The sequence below is a fragment of the Oncorhynchus mykiss genome, chromosome 29, assembly GCF_057628025.1.
Source record: "Oncorhynchus mykiss isolate SJ-2025 chromosome 29, ASM5762802v1, whole genome shotgun sequence".
Taxonomy (NCBI): Eukaryota; Metazoa; Chordata; class Actinopteri; order Salmoniformes; family Salmonidae; genus Oncorhynchus; species Oncorhynchus mykiss.
Genome location: NC_143050.1, coordinates 18,506,226 through 18,526,596, shown reverse-complemented (window position 1 = coordinate 18,526,596; position 20,371 = coordinate 18,506,226). Strand labels below are relative to the sequence as shown.

The following is a 20,371-nucleotide window of genomic DNA, read 5'->3' as shown; positions in this document are numbered from 1 at the left end:
ATATGTTAAACAATGTAATACAATAAACTATAATTTAACTATAGTAAACTAACTATTATCTGTAGTTTATTATTTACTATTTATAAACAACTGTAGACTCTTTATAAATGGTACCTTTGAGGAATCTACTTTGAAGAATCTAAAATATATTTTGATTTGTTTAAAACTTTTTTGGTCACTACATGATTCCATATGTGTTATTTCATAGTTTTGATGTCTTCACTATTAATCTACAATGTAGAAAATAAAGAAAACCCTTGAATGAGTAGGTGTGTCCAAATTTTTGACAGGTACTGTATATATTTTTTGTACTTTTACCCCTTTTTTCTCCCCAATTTGGTGTTATTCTATAAATTTACTCTTTGAGTGATATTTTAATGTCTTAGTATGGGAGCTTTGCCAACTCCGTACTCCCATATGTCCAGCTTGACTTATACATTGTAGATGCCTAGGCCTACTATCTGTAATCAGATGAAGATTAATTAGAGCTAAGATTATTCATGAAAAACATAGCTATCACAACTCTACCTGCCCTTGTAGATGTATCATGAGTCAGTGACTGAATGGATGGGCGAGGTTACTGTACTAATCCCTCTTCTAAACACTTGTTTTAGGCTCCTCGTGTTGACATATGGCCTGGTGGTCCCTCCCTGTGTGGCTGTATAAAAACTATGCTCTGACTCACTCACACACCTGCTTCCACCTTGAGCATCTCCACCCGCTAAAGGAGCACGAGCCAGAGCCTCAACTTTGCCATATTCGCCTTGCTCCTGCTTGGTCTCTCCCAGGCCCACTCTCCGCTTGTAAAAGCTGGAGCCCTCGGCACGGCTGAGCTCCTATCTAAACTCTCAACTCACTGTAGTGTTCAGAATCACTCACGCAGTGATTGTCTCCTCTGCAAGAATGGCCTGTTGAGGATGGTAAGTTTTCACTTTAAATGCACAATACTGTGCAGTGCTATATAATAATCAAGTCTACTGTATATTGAAAAGGTACATATTATTTGTGCAATTTACAACACTAGCTAGAAACAATGCTGAACTAGCAAGAAACAAAGGTACATAAGATAGATTTATAAACTCACAAGTCAGTATCTGATTAACATAACATCTATAATCCATATCTTCGTTATGTGATCCACTTGACTCTGCACTAAGGGATGAGCCATCCACTTGACTGCACTAAGGAATGAGCCATCCACTTGACTCTTTGCACTTAGGGATGAGCCATCCACTTGACTCTTTGCACTAAGGAATGAGCCATCCACTTGACTCTTTGCACTAAGGGATGAGCCATCCACTTGACTCTTTGCACTAAGGGATGAGCCATCCACTTGACTCTTTGCACTAAAGGATGAGCCATCCACTTGACTCTTTGCACTTAGATATGAGCCATCCACTTGACTCTGCACTAAGGGATGAGCCATCCACTTGACTCTGCACTAAGGGATGAGCCATCCACTTGACTCTGCCCTAAGGGATGAGCCATCCACTTGACTGCACTAAGGAATGAGCCATCCACTTGACTCTTTGCACTTAGGGATAAGCCATCCACTTGACTCTGCACTAAGGGATGAGCCATCCACTTGACTCTGCCCTAAGGGATGAGCCATCCACTTGACTCTGCACTAAGGGATGAGCCAGATGCTGATGGAGGGAGATGTAGCTGTACTCAGGACCAGAAACGCCATGAAGTGTTGGGGCAACAGTAACTACTGCAGATGGACCAAATCCTCCTCTGGACTGGTGGAGGTGTTGTATCATAAGACAATTACTTCTGTAAGTGAAAATAATTATTTTATTTATAAATTGACATAGCACATTCATTATTTATTCTTAAGCCATGAACACATATAATCTGATGTTATGATGCGATAACGCAAGTGAGACAGAAGTCTTATTGGTCTTCATCACAGATGACTCCGAAAAGGCTATGATTGAGACGTCCATGAAATCGTTTCACACAAGAACCTGCATTCGATTTGGTCCCTGGAGTGGCCAGTCAGACTACATTGACATTCAGAGTAAAACTGGATGAGTTTTACTCACATGTCCACACACTGGGCATCTACCATGAGCACAACAGGAGTGACGGAGACCAGTATGTCAAGATCTATTGGTCAATTGGGGAAAACTATCCTCTCACTCATGGTCAAGTGCCCATATATCAAATCAAATTCATTGACACCTTTTAAGATTTGCGCTATCTTACCTCAACAAAATCAACAAGTATCAGAAGCACTTTCATATATACTCATATCCATCTATACTTCCAGAAACAGGACACCAACAATCCAAATACGCCATATGACAATTCATCTGTTATGCATTACCCAATTTGGATTTCAAGCTTTGTAAGACATGATGGCACACTTTTTAAGAGTCAACTGCCTACTGTTTTGATACTATTATTTTCTCATAAAATGTGTCCCTCTTCCATTTTAGGACCTGCCTTCTCAATTGAGAATGGGAAGGACACCATCACTCCTATTCCTAACCTGTCTGTGAAAATAGGATGTTGATGTTCAGAGGATCAAATCACATTTAATTCATCACATGCTTCATATACAACAAGTGTAGACTAACAGTAAAATGCTTGCTTGCAGGCCCTTCCCAACAATGCAGAGAGAAAGAAATGAGAGAAATAATAGAAAAGTAAAACACGTAATAATAAATACACAATGAGTAATGATAACTTAGCTATATACACGTGGTATCAGTCACGAGTGGATGTGCAGAGAAACGAGGTGATTGAGGTAGATATGTACATATAACTAGGAATAAAGGGACAGATAATAAACAGTAGCGGCAGCGTATGTGATGAGTCAAAACAGTTTGTGCAAAAAGGGTCAATGCAGATAGTCTACATAGCTATTTGTTTAACTATTTAGCAGTCTTATGGCTTGGGGGTAGAAGCTGTTCGGGGTCCTGTTGGTTATAGACTTGGTGCATCGGTGCCGCTTGCCGTGAGCTAGCAGAGAGAATAGTCTATGACTTGAGTGGCTGGAGTCTTTGAAAATGTTTAGGGCTTTTCTCTGACACCGACTGGAATAAAGGTCCTGGATGGCAGGGAGCTGTGATGTACTGGGCTGTACGCACTACCCTCTGTAGCGCCAAGCGGTCTTATGCCGAGCAGTTGTCATACAAAGCGGTGATGCAGCCAGTCAAGATGCTGTCAGTGGTGCAGCTGTAGAACTTTTTGAGGATCTGAGGGCCCATGCCAAATCCTTTCAGCATCCTGAGGGGGAAGAGGCATTGTAGTGCTCTCTTCATGACTGTGTTGGTGTGTGTGGACCAAGATAGATCCTTAGTGATGTGGACACCGAGGAACTTGAAGCTTTCGACCCACTCCACTATAGCCCTGTCGATGTGAATGGGGGCGTGCTCAGCCCTTCATTTCCTGTAGCCCACAATCAGTTCCTTTGTCTTGCTGATGTTGAAGGAGAAGTTGTTGTTCTGAAACCACACTGCCAGGTCTCTTACCTCCTCCCTATAGGCTGTCTCATCGTCGTCGGTGATCAGGCCTACCACTGTCGTGTTGTCAGCAAACTTAATGATGGTGTTGGAGTCGTGCATGGCCAGGCAGTCGTAGGTGAACAGGGAGTACAGTAGGGGACTAAGCACTAAGCATCCCTGAGGGCCCACCGTGTTGAGGGTCAGCAGTGGCGGATGTGTTGTTGCCTACCCTCAACACCTGGGGGAGGCCCGTCAGGAAGTCCAGGATTCAGTTGCAGAGGGAGGTGTTCAGTCCCAGGGTCCATAGCTTAGTGATGAGTTTTGAGGGCACTATGATGCTGTAGTCAATGAACAGCATTTTCACATTGGTGTTCCTTTTGTCCAGGTGGGTAAGGACATTGTGGAGTGCAATAGAGATTGTGTCATCTGTGGATCTGTTGGAGTGGTATGCAAATTGGAGTGGGTCCAGGGTGTTTGAGATGATGGTGTTGATGTGAGCCTTTCAAAAGCATTTCATGGCTACATACTGTATATGAGTGATATGGGGCAATAGTCATTTAGACAGGTTACTTTGGCGTTCTTGGGCCAGGGACTATGGTGGTCTGCTTGAAACATGTAGGTTTTACAGACTGGGTCAGGGAGAGGTTGAAAATGTCAGTGAAGACACTTCACAGACGCATGCTCTGAGTACGCATCCTGGTAATCTGTCTGGCCCTGCGCCTTGTGAATGTTAAACTGCTTAAAGGTCTTACGCACTTCGGCTACAGATAGCGTGATCTCACAGCCATCTGGAAAAGCTGGTGATCTCGTGGTTCAGTGTTGCTTGCCTCGAAGCGAGAAGGCATTTAGCTCGTTTGATAGTCTTGTGTAACTGGGCAGCTTGCGGCTGGGTTTCCCTTTGTAATCTGTGATAGTTTGGAAGTCCTGCCACAACCTACATGTTTCAAGAGGCCCCCGAATGGCGCAGCAGTCTAAGGCACTGCGTCTCAGTGCTAGAGGCGTTACTACAAACACCCTGGTTCGAATCCAGGCTGTATTACAACCAGCCATGATTGGAAGTCCCATAGGGAGGTGCACGATTGGCCCAACGTCGTCTGGTTTTGGCCGGTGTCGTCATTGTAAATAATAATTTGTTCTTAACTGACTCTATTGACTCTTTATCTGTTCGGAGAGCATAGTGGGATTTCTTATAAACGTCCGCATTAGTGTCCCACTCCTTGAAAGCGGCAGCCTTTAGCTCAGTGAGGATGTTGCCTGGCTTCTGGTTGTGATATGTAAGTACGGTCACTGTGGGGATGATGCCATCGATGCACTTATTAATACCACCCTGCATACCACTGCTGGCTTGCTTCTAAAGCTAAGCAGGGTTGGTCCTGGTCAGTCCCTGGATGGGAGACCAGATGCTACTGGAAGTGGTGTTGGAGGGCCAGTAGGAGGCACTCTTTCCTCTGGTCTAAAAAGTATCCCAATGCCCCAGGGTAGTGGTTGGGGACACTGCCCTGTGTAGGGTGCCGTCTTTCCGATGGGATGTTAAACGGGTGTCCTGACTTTCTGAGGTCATTAAAGATCCCATGGCACTTATTGTAAGAGTAGGGGTGTTAACCCTGGTGTCCTGGCTAAATTCCCAATCTGGCCCTCAAACCATCACAACCACCTAATAAACCCCTGTTTAAAATTGGCTCTTTCATCCCCCTCCTCTCCTCTGTAACTATTCCCCAGGTTGTTGCTGTAAATGAGAATGTGTTCTCAGTCAACTTACCTGGTAAAATAATGGATAAATGAAATCATGACTGATGTGGTAAACTCTATGCAATCGGATGAATCCTGGAACATAGTCCAGTCTGCGCTGGTGAAACAGTCTGACTACTTCCATAATGAGCGTGTCACTGGTACTTCCTGTTTGAGCATTTGCTTGTAAGCAAGAATCATGAGTATAGAGTTATGGTCAGATTTGCCAAATGATCAACAACCTGTGTCAGTGCAGTGAGTATGAACTTTTTTTACAATTTATTTCCCAATTTTAATTTCCTTAAGTGCAAAAGGTTGCAAAATGTGTTGATAAGACATATTACATGTTGTTTTTCTCATTTCAGGTATGTAGTTTGTTAATTGAAGAACTGAGAAAAGATGGTTGTATGCAATATAATTCTAAATGACTGTGTTATTCATTCTCAGTGTGCCACTGTATCTTCATTGTCCTTAATTTACTGACAGTCATCTTTCCGTTCCTCAGGAAAACACTGCAAATGCTGGAAAATCTCTCACACGCATGCACACACAAAATATTCGGATTATTTTAAAAATGTGTTGTTTATTTTACAGGACAGTTGTGTGTAATACATTCAAAGAATAATACTCAAAAATATATACAATGGCATATGCTGTACACAGTGCACACAGTAATGCTGTACACAGTGCACACAGTAATGCTGTACACAGTGCACACAGTAATGCTGTACACAGTGCACACAGTAATGCTGTACACAGTGCACACAGTAATGCTGTACACAGTGCACACAGTAAACCTGTACACAGTGCACACAGTAATGCTGTACACAGTGCACACAGTAATGCTGTACACAGTGCACACAGTAATGCTGTACACAGTGCACACAGTAATAACGTCACTAGTGTAATACTTAGGCTAAGGTCATGCAAGACCAGATGTGGTTATTGGCAGAGACTGGATTTACTCATGCCTTGAATTAGAACTTTCCTATTATATACACCAAAGCTTTGTTCTCTAAAGTTTGGGCTCTAGACGTTCAGGGACAAATTCATTATGGGAGAGTTATTGTCATAAGGCTTTTTTCCCCTAATGGCAAAAAAATCTAAATTGATTCAGAGTATTAAAAAAAATACAATGCATGTTGGTGTGCTTCACTGCTTATTATATCCAGAGAAAACAGGGCTTTGCAGTTTCATGATTGCCCAGTAGGGAGCGCTCACTCCATAAGCAAACATGGATAAATGGGGCACATAAGATTGTGTTCCTTATTAAAACACTACGAAGGCAACATCAGGTTAAAGAAGTGACATGGTTAAGTTTTGTTAGGATTATTTGAATAAGTCAATCTGCTATTACATCAAGGCTCACTCCCTATTTGAATCAGGCATACACACACTCAAACTATGTTTATGAAACATGAACAGTGTAGTGAATAAAACATAATCAATCAGGTTCAGTTCTTCCCACATAACTTCTTCTTCCCTTCACCCCTAAAAAGAGCAGAGTCAGGGGTTTTCTAGTTTGACAGTTTCATAATTTGTCTTTTTTTCCATATGTTTATCCATTTTCAACATGCTCTGAAAACATACAAACTCACCTTTGAGCATTTGGTTCATCTATCCTTCGGTGGCGGTGGATTTTCAGGGGGTTTTATGTCTCCATTGGGCTCTTTCTTCTCAGGCTTGGTAGGGCTAATTTTAGGGCTCTTCTCTGGGGGTGGCCTTCTGGGCCGTCTCCTCTTGGGCTTTCGTGAGCGTGTAGAGACGGGCTGTGTTGGATCCAACAGGGGATCCAAATGTAATTTTCCACTAACTGCATCTGAGGACTCATCAATGTATGCCAGGTTCTCTCCAAAGTAGTCCAGAGGCTGGGAATAAAGGGATTCTGGGAAGGCATTCTCCTTATCGACATCCTTCTCTTTTTCCTCTACTACTCGCTCATGCTGCGAGACCTCTGACCCTGACGCAGATCCAGACTCTGACTCGTTGGATGAGTAAGAGTATGAGGACGATCCAGTCTCTGATTGGCTGTTCAGCTGGCCATTCTCCATCACTCTGCCCCCCTTCCCAGGGGCCCCAGACACATGGCCTGCCCCATTGCCCCGGCTGCGAGGTCCATGTCGATGCTTTCGTCGTCGTCGTTTGAAGGGGTCGTCTGGCATGCGGAAGTCCACGGACATGTTCTGAATGTTCTGACCCCAGTCAGTGGTACGGGCTCTGAGCTCCTCCATCTGGGAAGAGAGCGGAAAGAGATCAAATCACTATTTAAAGAGAATCTATTGAAATCACAACACACTTGAGAGTTGATAAGAGAGGAAGGGAGGATCATTGAGAAATAGAACAGGTGGCTATAGGTGACAAAGTGTAGAGTGCAGCCCATTTGCTTGTAGGTTGTATTCTCCCATTTTGGGCCCAATCAGTTTTTACACACCTCAGCCCTGGTCTTCTTGGACAGGACCCGAAGCCAGTTTGCAACCATGGACAGGATGGAAGCAAAGTAGGCCAGGCCCAGCAGGATCCAGAACCACACCAGGGGCTTGTACCAGTGGTCTTTACCACCATCTCCACTATCACCTGACAGAGATAAGCAATATGATAGGTATAGATTTACAGGTGTAGACAATGGAGAATCAGCAACCTTACAGGTCTAAAGGTTGGTTTACACATGACAGATCTGCTGTTAAAACCCCCTAGAATCTAAGCCTGGGTGGGAACCAAATAGGGGTTTTCAAAGGGTTCTCCTATGGGGACAGCCAAATAACCATTTAAGGTTCTAGATAGCATCTTTTTTTCTAAGAGTGTACAGTCTAATTAGCATGAACCAATCACATCTCACTGGAGCAGACGAGCCTATTGCTGTTTTTTGGTGGCATCATGTTTTAAAATGATCATACCAAGGATAATTTAGCTATTTGATTTTGAATTTTAGGACCCCTTTAGGTATAAAAAAACATATTTGATGAAACATTGAATTTGGCCAATCTGTGATTAGCCCATAGAAACACATTGAATAACAGATTTATACATGGAAAAACAGTCTAATCTTTCCATAGCGGGGTCAATAGTTTGTAGGCCAAAACCGCTAAAGACGTTTTCGAGAGAAGACCGATTTTCGGGATGTCTCATGGTCTGCTCTGCCACCTTTCACTACAGATGCGGAAGGCCGACATCGGTGGATGAGGTGAATTAAGACGCAGCCCATGCAGAGAGATATCTCTAGATTAAACAGTTCTCCCGAGTGGCAGAGTGGTCTAAGGCATTGCAGTGTTAGAGGTGTCACTGCAGACCCTGGTTCGTTCCCAGGCTGTGCCACAACCAGCCGTGATTAGGGCGACGCACACATGGCCCAGCGTTGTCCGGGGTAGGGTTTGGCTGGGTAGGGTTTGAATGTGTTCTTAATTGACTTACCTGGTTAAATATCATATTTTATATGTTTTATTATGCTAATTCGATTTCAGCGGGGCGCAGACATCGACTCTAGGGGTTTATTAAATTAATCTCACATTAGTGAACATTACAGACTGAGCTGCCGGAAAACTCTATGGGGTTAATAATTAAACTTTCATTCAATGATTAAATTATTCACAAAGAGTAAAATAAATGTCCAGTTTAATGAGTGACTGTATTTTATCACTCAGGCCTCCTAAACTACATCAATCTGGAGTAGCAGGTGTTTGTGTCTGTTAATGTGTCTCAACACTGAAAGAGAGAGTTTCAACAATGAAAAGAGAGTTTCAACTAGGAAAAGAGAGTTTCAACTAGGAAAAGAGAGTTTCAACTAGGAAAAGAGAGTTTCAACAATGAAAAGAGAGTTTCAACTAGGAAAAGAGAGTTTCAACTAGGAAAATATCGTTTCAACTATGTAAAGAGAGTTTCAACTATGTAAAGAGAGTTTCAACCATGTAAAGAGAGTTTCAACCATGTAAAGAGAGTTTCAACAATGAAATGTGTGTTTTGACCTTTTGAGACAGATTCCTTGACCCAATCCTAAATGCAGTGGCGGAAGTACCTGCAACATAGTCTCCAAAACCCACTGTAGTCAGGGTGATGACAACAAAGTAGGACGCCTCCAGGAGAGTCCACTTCTCCACCTCCTGAAACACCAGCGTTGGCACTGCAACGAAGAGTGCTACCCCCAACAGGATGGAGAGTATGGCTGAGATGACTCGAACAATAGTAGGACTCACCTTCCATTTCTGAGAGGGAGACAGCAAAACATTAAAAAGAGGAAAGAAGGAAAGGGAGGGTCTGAAATACTGACTGGCCGAGAAAGACAGAGGAAACACATTAAACCAAATATTTAGTGTCTCACCGCTAAGAGAAATTCAATTTTGAGGATGGCCTTCCTCAGCCCGGTCCCCAGATGGTCTCCAACTCCAGCCAGCAGGATACCAAACAGAGGGATCCCCACCAGGGCATAAAAGATACAGAACAGCTGCCCCCCTTCTGTCTTTGGGGAGATGTTCCCAAAACCTGAGGATGATGGTTTGTAGAGCTTTAGGATTGGGATAGGTAGTGTCAGTGTGTAACAATGGATTAAACATTGGGGAGATCAGCCTGCTGATTTACCGATGGTGGTGACGATGGTCCCAGAGAAGAAAAAGGCGCTGGCCAGGTCCCATTGGCTGGTGAAGGTGGAGGAATTGCTGCTAGGATCCACACCCGCACCCACAGCATCTGCCACCTCCTGGGATGGGACAGTCAGAAAGTTAAAGTGATAAGAGAGAGAGACAAGAGAAACAGTGATTGTAGTGTTTGGACCTGAATATTTCTGTATTTGCATTGTACAACTTGTAGACTTGTTTACGTGCTGCTGTACGGTTGGTTGCTTACCTTACTTGCTACCTGCCAACTTTACGTTTCTTTATTTTGTATTACCATTTAGTTCCCTGAATTCCTATCGGACCTTGTAGTCATTGCAGATAATATTCTAATTTTTGGTGACTTTAATATTCACATGGAAAAGTCCACAGACCCACTCCAAAAGGTTTTCGGAGCCATCATCGACTCAGTGGGTTTTGGACAACATGTCTCCGGACCTACTCACTGCCACAGTCAAACACTATACCTAGTTTTACCCCGTGGAATAAATGTTGTGGATCTTAATGTTTTTCCTCATAATCCTGGACTATCGAACCACCATTTTATTACGTTTGCAATTGCAACAAATAATCTGCTCAGACCCCAACCAAGGATCATCAAAAGTCATGCTATAAATTCTCGTACAACCCAAAGATTCCTAGATGCCCTTCCAGACTCCCTCCACCTACCCAAGGACGTCAGAATACAAACATCAGTTAACCACCTAACTGAGGAACTTAATTTAACCTTGCGCAATACAATAGATGCAGTCGCACCCCAAAAAACATTTGTCATAAGTAACTAGCTCCCTGGTATACAGAAAATATCCGAGCTCTGAAGCAAGCTTCCAAAAATTGGAACGGAAATGGCGCTACACCAAACTGGAAGTCTTCCGACTAGTTTGGAAAGACAGTACCGTGCAGTATCGAAGAGCCCTCACTGCTCCTCGATCGTCCTATTTTTCCAACTTAATTGAGGAAAATAAGAACAATCCAAAATGTATTTTTGATACCGTCACAAAGCTAACTAAAAAGCAGCATTCCCCAAGAGAGGATGGCTTTCACTTCAGCAGTGATAAATTCATGAACTTTTTTGAGGAAAAAAAAAGATAATTAGAAAGCAAATGACGGACTCCTCTTTAAATCTGCACATTCCTCCACAGCTCAGTTGTCCTGAGTCTGCACAACTCTGCCAGGACATAGGATCAAGGGAGACACTCAAGTTTTTAGTACTATATCTCTTGACACATTGATGAAAATAATCATGACCTCTAAACCTTCAAGCTGCATACTGGACCCTATTCCAACTAAACTACTGAAAGAGCTACTTCCTGTGCTTGGCCCTCTTATGTTGAACATAATAAATGGCTCTCTATCCACCGGATGTGAACCAAACTCACTAAAAGTGGCAGTAATAAAACCTCTCTTGAAAAAGCCAAACCTTGACCCAGAAAATATAAAAAACTCCCATTCCTCTCAAATATGTTAGAAAAAGCTGTAGCGCAGCAACTCACTGCCTTCCTGAAGACAAACAATGTATACAAAACGCTTCAGTCTGGTTTTAGACCCCATCATAGCACTGACTGCACTTGTGAAGGTGATAAATTACCTTTTAATGGCGTCAGACCGAGGCACTGCATCTGTCCTCATGCTCCTAGACCTTCGTGCTGCTTTTGATACCATTGATCACCACATTCTTTTGGAGAGATTGGAAACCCAAATTGGTCTATAGGGACAAGTTCTGGCCTGGTTTAGATCTGTCAGAAAGATATCAGTTTCTCTCTGTGGATAATTTGTCCTCTGACAAATCAACTGTACATTTTGGTGTTCCTCAAGGCTCCGTTTTAGGACCACTATTGTTTTCACTATATATTTTACCTCTTGGTGATGTCATTCGGAAACAATGTTAACTTTCACTGCTATGCGGATGACACACAAGCTGTACATTTCGATGAAACATGGTTAAGCCCCAAAATTGCCCTCCCTGGAAGACTGTGTTTCAAACATCAGGAAGTAGATGTTGGCAAATGTTCTACTTTTAAACTCGGGCAAAACAGAGATGCTTGTTCTAGGTCCCAAGAAACAAAGAGATCTTATGTTGAATCTGACAATTATTCTTGATGGTTGTACAGTCGTCTCAAATAAAACTGTGAAGGACCTCGGGGTTACTCTGGATCTTGATCTCTCTTTTGACGAATATATCAAGACTGTTTCAAGGACAGTTTTTTTCCATCTACTTAACATTGCAAAAATCAGAAACTTTCTGTCCAAAAACGATGCAGAAAAATTAATTAATGCTTTTGTCACTTCTAGGTTAGACTACTGCAATGCTCTACTTTCCGGCTACCCAGATACAGCACTAAATAAATTTCAGTTAATGCTTAACATGGCTGCTAGAATCTTGACTAGAACCCAAAAAAACGATCATATTACTCCAGTGCTAGCCTCTCTACACTGGCTTCCTGTTAAGGCAAGGGCTAATTTCAAGTTTTTACTGCTAACATTACATGGGCTTGCTCCTACCTATCTTTCCGATTTGGTCCTGCCGTACATACCTACACGTACGCTACGGTCCCAAGACGCAGGCCTCCTTAAGGGAGCTGGAGGCAGGGCTTTCTTCTATAGAGCTCCATTTTTATGGAATGGTCTGTCTATCCATGTGAGAGACGCGGACTCGGTCTCAAACTTTAAGTCCTTTATTGAAGACTCATCTCTTCAGTAGGTCCTATGATTGAGTGTAGTCTGGCCCAGGAGTGTGAAAGTGAACGGAAAGGCACTGGAGTAACGAACCGCCCTTGCTGTCTCTGCCTGGCCGGTTCCCCTCTCTCCACTGGGATTCTCTGCCTCAAACCCTATTACAGGAGCTGAGTCACTGGCTTACTGGTACTCTTCCATGCTGTCCCTAGGAGAGGTGCGTCACTTGAATGGGTTGAGTCACTGATGTGATCTTCCTGTCTGGGTTGGCGCCCACCCTTGGGTTGTGCCGTGCTGGAGATCTTCGTGGGCTATTCTCGGCCTTGTCTCAGGATGGTAAGTTGGTGGTTGAAGATATCTCTCTAGTGGTGTGGGGGCTGTGTTTTGGCAAAGTGGGTGGGGTTATATCCTGCTTGTTTGGCCCTATCTGGACGGGGCCACAGTGTCTCCCGACAACTCCTGACTTAGCCTCCAGTGTTTATGCTGCAGTAGTTTATGTGTCAGGGGGCTAGGGTCAGTCTGTTATATCTGGAGTATTTATCCTGTCTTACCCGGTGTCCTGTGTGAATTTAAGTATACTCTCTAATTCTCTCTCTTTCTTTCTCTCTTTCTCGCCTTTCTTTCTTTCTCTCTCTCAGAGGACCTGAGCCCTAGGACCATGCCTCAGGACTACCTGGCCTGATGACTCCTTGCTGTCTCCAGTCCACCTGGCCGTGCTGCTGCTCCAGTTTCAACTGTTCTGCTTGGGGCTATGGAACCCTGACCTGTTCACCGGACGTGCTACCTGTCCCAGACCTGCTGTTTTCAACTCTCTAGAGACAGCAGGAGCGGTAGAGATACTCTGAATGATCGGCTATGAAAAGCCAACTGATATTTACTCCTGAGGTGCTGACCTGTTGCACCCTCGACAACCACTGTGATTATTATTATTATTATTATTTGACCCTGCTGGTCATCTATGAACATTTGAACATCTTGGCCATGTTCTGTTATAATCTCCACCTGGCACATCCAGAAGAGTACTGGCCACCCCTCATAGCCTGGTTCCTCTCTAGGTTTCATCCTAGGTTCTGGCCTTTCTAGGGAGTTTTTCCTAGCCACCGTGCTTCTACACCTGCATTGCTTGCTGTTTGGGGTTTTAGGCTGGGATTCCGTACAGCACTTTGTGACATCAGCTGAATTTAAATACATTTGATTGATTGATTGATTGTACTGCAACCCAACTATAGAGGTCTCATTGGATTTCATGACCGTTGCCTTGGACACCCCGAAAGTCTAATATCCCAGTCATTCAGTCATTTTAACCTGTTTGTTCTGTAGGTCTGTGTTTAGCCTATGTAGGGTACCTCTATGAGGGCCTGCAGGATGTCTGGGCTGACGCAGGTGTAGTTCTCCAGGAAGGCTCTGCGTGTGTCCTGCAGCTGTATGTGCTGGCCCTCCTCATGGGGAGCCTCCAGGGCCTGGAACACCACGGCCCCCAGCACTAGGTAGAGAAGCACCCCCGTCAGGATACACAGGAGGGTGGAGCAGCGCATGCTTGCACCTTCGTTAAGCCCCAAAGAAGCACGCTTCTTCCCCCCGCTGCCAGTGCTGGAGCGCTCTGGGGCCCAGCTGCAGAACAAACACACCAAACACAGACAGAAAGCCCATGAAAACAGATGTCACCCACATTAGCTAAACTGCAAGGTAATCATTAACCGGAAACTAAACGTAATACAGACTGTAGCCCCCACCATATTACTGACCGGAAACTAAACGTAATACAGACTGTAGCCCCCACCATATTACTGACTGGAAACTAAACGTAATACAGACTGTAGCCCCCACCATATTACTGACCGGAAACTAAACGTAATACAGACTGTAGCCCCCACCATATTACTGACCGGAAACTAAACGTAATACAGACTGTAGCCCCCACCATATTACTGACCGGAAACTAAACGTAATACAGACTGTAGCCCCCACCATATTACTGACCGGAAACTAAACGTAATACAGACTGTAGCCCCCACCATATTACTGACTGGAAACTAAACGTAATACAGACTGTAGCCCCCACCATATTACTGACTGGAAACTAAACGTAATGCAGACTGTAGCCCCCACCATATTACTGACTGGAAACTAAACGTAATACAGACTGTAGCCCCCACCATATTACTGACCGGAAACTAAACGTAATACAGACTGTAGCCCCCACCATATTACTGACTGGAAACTAAACGTAATACAGACTGTAGCCCCCACCATATTACTGACTGGAAACTAAACGTAATACAGACTGTAGCCCCCACCATATTACTGACTGGAAACTAAACGTAATACAGACTGTAGCCCCCACCATATTACTGACTGGAAACTAAACGTAATACAGACTGTAGCCCCCACCATATTACTGACTGGAAACTAAACGTAATACAGACTGTAGCCCCCACCATATTACTGACTGGAAACTAAACGTAATACAGACTGTAGCCCCCACCATATTACTGACTGGAAACTAAACGTAATACAGACTGTAGCCCCCACCATATTACTGACTGGAAACTAAACGTAATACAGACTGTAGCCCCCACCATATTACTGACTGGAAACTAAACGTAATGCAGACTGTAGCCCCCACCATATCACTGACCGGAAACTAAACGTAATACAGACTGTAGCCCCCACCATATTACTGACCGGAAACTAAACGTAATACAGACTGTAGCCCCCACCATATTACTGACTGGAAACTAAACGTAATACAGACTGTAGCCCCCACCATATTACTGACTGGAAACTAAACGTAATACAGACTGTAGCCCCCACCATATTACTGACTGGAAACTAAACGTAATACAGACTGTAGCCCCCACCATATTACTGACCGGAAACTAAACGTAATACAGACTGTAGCCCCCACCATATTACTGACCGGAAACTAAACGTAATACAGACTGTAGCCCCCACCATATTACTGACTGGAAACTAAACGTAATACAGACTGTAGCCCCCACCATATTACTGACCGGAAACTAAACGTAATACAGACTGTAGCCCCCACCATATTACTGACCAGAAACTAAACGTAATACAGACTGTAGCCCCCACCATATTACTGACCGGAAACTAAACGTAATACAGACTGTAGCCCCCACCATATTACTGACCGGAAACTAAACGTAATACAGACTGTAGCCCCCACCATATTACTGACCGGAAACTAAACGTAATACAGACTGTAGCCCCCACCATATTACTGACCTGAAACTAAACGTAATACAGACTGTAGCCCCCACCATATTACTGACCGGAAACTAAACGTAATACAGACTGTAGCCCCCACCATATTACTGACCGGAAACTAAACGTAATACAGACTGTAGCCCCCACCATATTACTGACCGGAAACTAAACGTAATACAGACTGTAGCCCCCACCATATTACTGACCGGAAACTAAACGTAATACAGACTGTAGCCCCCACCATATTACTGACCGGAAACTAAACGTAATACAGACTGTAGCCCCCACCATATTACTGACTGGAAACTAAACGTAATACAGACTGTAGCCCCCACCATATTACTGACCGGAAACTAAACGTAATACAGACTGTAGCCCCCACCATATTACTGACCGGAAACTAAACGTAATACAGACTGTAGCCCCCACCATATTACTGACTGGAAACTAAACGTAATACAGACTGTAGCCCCCACCATATTACTGACTGGAAACTAAACGTAATACAGACTGTAGCCCCCACCATATTACTGACTGGAAACTAAACGTAATACAGACTGTAGCCCCCACCATATTACTGACTGGAAACTAAACGTAATACAGACTGTAGCCCCCACCAGATTACTGACCGGAAACAGAAAACATGTTGCTGATGGTTACACTATATGTGTAGGCTGCACTCTTTTTAAAAAAATGGTTCCAAAGGGGTTATTCGGCTGTCCCCATAGGAGAACCCTTTTTGCTACCTGTAACCAAAAAGGGGTTTTCAAAGGGTTCTCCTATGGGGACAGCTGAAGAACCATGTAAGGTTCTAGACAGCATCTTTTTTCTAAGAGTGTACTGTATACAGTCTAATAAACATGAAGCAATCATGTCTCACAGGAGCAGACAAGCCTAGTGTTGTTTTTCGGTGGCATCATGGATGTGGTATGAGTTGAAACCAGGAATGGACTTGAATTCTACCAGAGATGTGTCTAAGTAAAGGATCATTACTATCTACCACACTACTCTTCATCACTTGGTTACCTCTCTCTCTCCTCTTCCTCCCTCTTCCTCCTCTTCCAGCTGCTCTTCCCTCTGCGGCTGAGGATGGAGATTCTGGACCCGTAGCTGCGGGGATGGCCGTCCTCCTCACAGCCCGAAGGTGGGGACACTGGGTGGGTTTTACCAAGACGTTGGTGTTGAACAAAATAACCATTGTTATTGGACCACTAGTTACTGGAGAGATTACTCATTAATGTTTGACAACATTACAAATATCATATTAAAGGTGAGTTATTATGTATGAGATCAATCAACTTTGAACACGACAATTCCCTGTTGTTCAGAATTATTTGTTGTTTGTTTTCCATTGATGAGAGTTTCCCTGTGTGACAATGAAACATGTGGTTCAGCACTGCTACATGACGCTTTTGATTGTAAACGTAACGTCACCAAAACGACAGAAAATGAGCTGTCAACCAAAATCCTGTGTGAGAGAGAGAACATACAACAGATGCACATCTCTAATGGATCACATTGGGGAGAGAAAAAAATCATCAAGGTGATATAATGGTGGATGGAGCAAGATACACAAACATACAGAATGCAGAGTCAATAAACATAAAAAAGGCTGTGTTCAAGACAACTCGCAAACTCTGAATCTCAGGTTAAAGTTAGATACGTTTTTGTGGCGTAGAGCTTCCTATTGGTTGACTCAGTTACTTTCCAAGTGGGAAATTATGACCTTATCTTTCTACAATGAACTTCCAAGTTCCGAGTCGTCTTGAACACGGCAATAGACAAATAGAGGTGTGCTTCAACCAGCAGAGTGGGTTAGAGCCCGAAAAAGGTGTGTGTGTGTATGTGTCTGCACGTGCATCCGGCCATGTCTGTCCATTAACACAGGGGAGAAACATTATTCTATACCAGATATACCACACTAGCAGGCTCGGCTGTGTGAAGAATTAATACCCCATGATTCTCAGGTCCCAGATGTGATGTGACTGAGCTGAATTACACATTCAGTGTAATGTCCTTTCCAAGCTGCTGAGTGATTGGGTAATTTAGTCCTTGACACAGCTTTAGATTTTTAGTCAGACCAGGTTCAAGACCCCAGGGACACACTAATGCTGTATATTTACATGTAGGTGTAATATTGTCTTCTGTCTGATTTTCTGTATTGATGTTGTGCAGTAGGCCTACACTGTATGTACTGTGAGTGTGTGACAGGTTACATCTGTGCTTTTTCTCACTCATCTAAGATATAACATTGCTTTTGCAGTCAGCAACTCCTCTGGGCCTGATTTAACCTGAGACCAATAACCTGTCACCCACACAGTGAAATTTACACTACCCAGCCAAACAACTTCAGCAGCTGCTCGGGATACACAAAAAAATGCATAGACAGACAAGCCTTTCATCCTAACGTGCAGCTATTTTGCACATGCTCTCAGATCAAAATAACTGCCCTTCAACCTCCCTTTTAGTCATGTGCATTAGCTGACATCAATCACTAGTGACAGTCAAGTTATGTTTTTATAAAATTACAAAAGCTGTCAAAAAGGCCTTTTCAGTGCCACCAAACAATAATTAGAAACTTTAACAAGGTTTAATTTGAATTGTTCTTAATTACAATCTCTCCACTGCACAGTTATAGAAAACCATGAACAGATTTAATTTAAACTGTCATATAAAGATGTCCTCCTTGAGATACCGATCACGCTCAAGTCATGGCCCTTCTAAGGTACAGATACTTCACACAACACAGTCAAAATGCCTGAGAATACATCCTTCGATTACACAGAATGAAGTTAATATGGGGTACTTTATCTGTAACAATGAAACAATTGCAATGTTCATTATCTCATCCAATGGAAGCAGGATTTGTGGTCTCTCTAACACACAGGGGGTGAAGCCTGTGGACATCTCTTACCTCAAAATGAACGATCTTAAAAATCCAGGATATCAGCAGCTATAGGAAGGGTCTCTTTCACACACTCACTCTAGACGCTAGGAGAGTAAACGTGCACGAGCGTGCATGTGCATGAGCGCGTGGGAGAGGCTGTTGCTGAGTGTCCAAGAAATGAAAAGCTACTCCATCAAATTGACTTTGAAGAGAGAGAGCTAGGGAGAGAGGTGGAATCAGAGGGAGAGGTGGAATGAGTGAGAGAAAGGGAGTGGGAGAGATGGAGGGAGGGGTCAATGCAGATACACTGAGCTAGAATTAGCTTATTGCTTTTTTTTTGTTTCCTCTACCCTGATTTGGATCACTCAGTTTCTCTAAGGCAATAAGTGGAGAGGAGGGTAGGGACTAACAGTGTCTCTTGTGGAAATCGGACACAGGCTTTTGGTGGCACCTTATTTGGGGAGGAAGGGCACCTGGAATAGGTGGAAAGGTATCAACAACATAAACCACATGGTTTCCATGTGTTTGATGCCGTTCCATTTGCTCCATTCCAGACATTATTATGAGCTGTCCTCCCCTCAGCAGCCTCCACTGGTATCGACATTGTGGTGTAGGCTATATCATGTATGTGTGATAGTGAGCAATTCCACTATTCAGACATACAGTGTAACACTTTTTCATACACCTACAATATACTGTAGTTGTGTAGCTCTCTCTATGGGTATGAGTAGCAGAGTATCAGTGTCTCAGTCTGACAGTGCCAGGATCAATTCCTCTAGTGGAGTTTACGAGGTCTGCTGGCGTTACACTGCCGACTCCGCAATGGGCAACAGGCTCCCCCTCCCTCTGCTACCCTCAGCAGAGCCCGTCAAAGAACCCAGCCGCACCCTGGAACTGCTGCTGCTGTGTGTGGTGTGTGGGCATTTGTGTGTGTGCAGCAGTAAGGTTGTGGTTATGCTTCCCAGGGCTATGCAGTTGATGGGAGTGAGCTCCCAGAATATCCCAATCAAAGATGTGATGGGGGGCAGGTAGCCTAGTGGTTAGAGAGGTGGGCCAGTAACAGGAGGATTGCCAGTTCAAATCCCAGGTCTGATGAAAAAAATCTGTTGAGAAGTGAGCTGGCAATTGCAGGGCACTTAACCCCACACAACAGCTCCCAATGTGGCAGCCCCCTGCACCTCTCCCAAAACCTTGATGTGTTTTTGGGTTAAAAGTGGAAGTTATATTTTGGTTGGACCTTATGTGCAATTGGCTAATAAAGTGATCTTAATGCTTACCACCCTCCTATCTTTCCTGTGTATATATCTTCTTCCATACTACTGATTTCCTTCCTCTCTTCCTCTCCAAACCAACTTGAGAAGTGCCAGTTTATTTCTGCATCCACAAAGCTAATGAAACATTTGAAATGTATGAGGTATGTATTTTGTACTACAGTTGGACTTTCTACACATACAGCTTCCAGGTAGCATATTAGGTATCTAGAATACCTTTAACTATTTTTCAGAACTATGCTGTATCAAATAGATGTTATTGCTATCGCAGCACCAAACAGAATGGGTGAAATTGGTTGGAATTTCACAACCACAAGGAGAGGGCATCAGGAATGGGACTGACACAATTTACCAAACCTACAGTGGCTTCATCAACTTTATACACTTCAAATATGGACTTCTACGCATGACCAATGCTGTTTTATTATTCATGACAATACCAGACTGTTTTGGCGTGACAGCAACAACAAGATCACCATTGACATGCACTTTAATCAGCATTAGCACTCTCTCTCTTTCTGTCTC

The 20,371-nt window shown here is 43.6% G+C and overlaps 1 protein-coding gene and 1 pseudogene across 2 annotated transcripts; one reads left to right on the top strand and one right to left on the bottom strand.

Moving 5' to 3' along the window:
- Nucleotides 1–1,533: 1,533 nt before the first annotated feature.
- Nucleotides 1,534–4,915, top strand: LOC110509406 (high choriolytic enzyme 1-like; annotated as a pseudogene). The gene is made up of 4 exons (XR_016493258.1): nt 1,534–1,782; nt 1,916–2,118; nt 2,239–2,348; nt 2,445–4,915. The product of XR_016493258.1 is annotated as a high choriolytic enzyme 1-like (transcript).
- Nucleotides 4,916–5,740: 825 nt separating this feature from the next.
- LOC110509976 (potassium channel subfamily K member 4) lies at nt 5,741–18,839 on the bottom strand. Its single transcript, XM_021591229.3, has 9 exons — nt 18,603–18,839; nt 16,715–16,841; nt 13,804–14,068; nt 9,753–9,870; nt 9,496–9,656; nt 9,193–9,379; nt 7,615–7,757; nt 6,782–7,414; nt 5,741–6,674 (listed from the first exon to the last, which is right to left on the bottom strand). The coding sequence occupies exons 3-8, from the start codon at nt 13,990–13,992 to the stop codon at nt 6,797–6,799; spliced, it is 1,416 nt and encodes a 471-aa protein (XP_021446904.2). The 5' UTR covers nt 13,993–14,068; nt 16,715–16,841; nt 18,603–18,839; the 3' UTR covers nt 5,741–6,674; nt 6,782–6,796.
- Between the last annotated feature and the right edge of the window lie 1,532 nt (nt 18,840–20,371).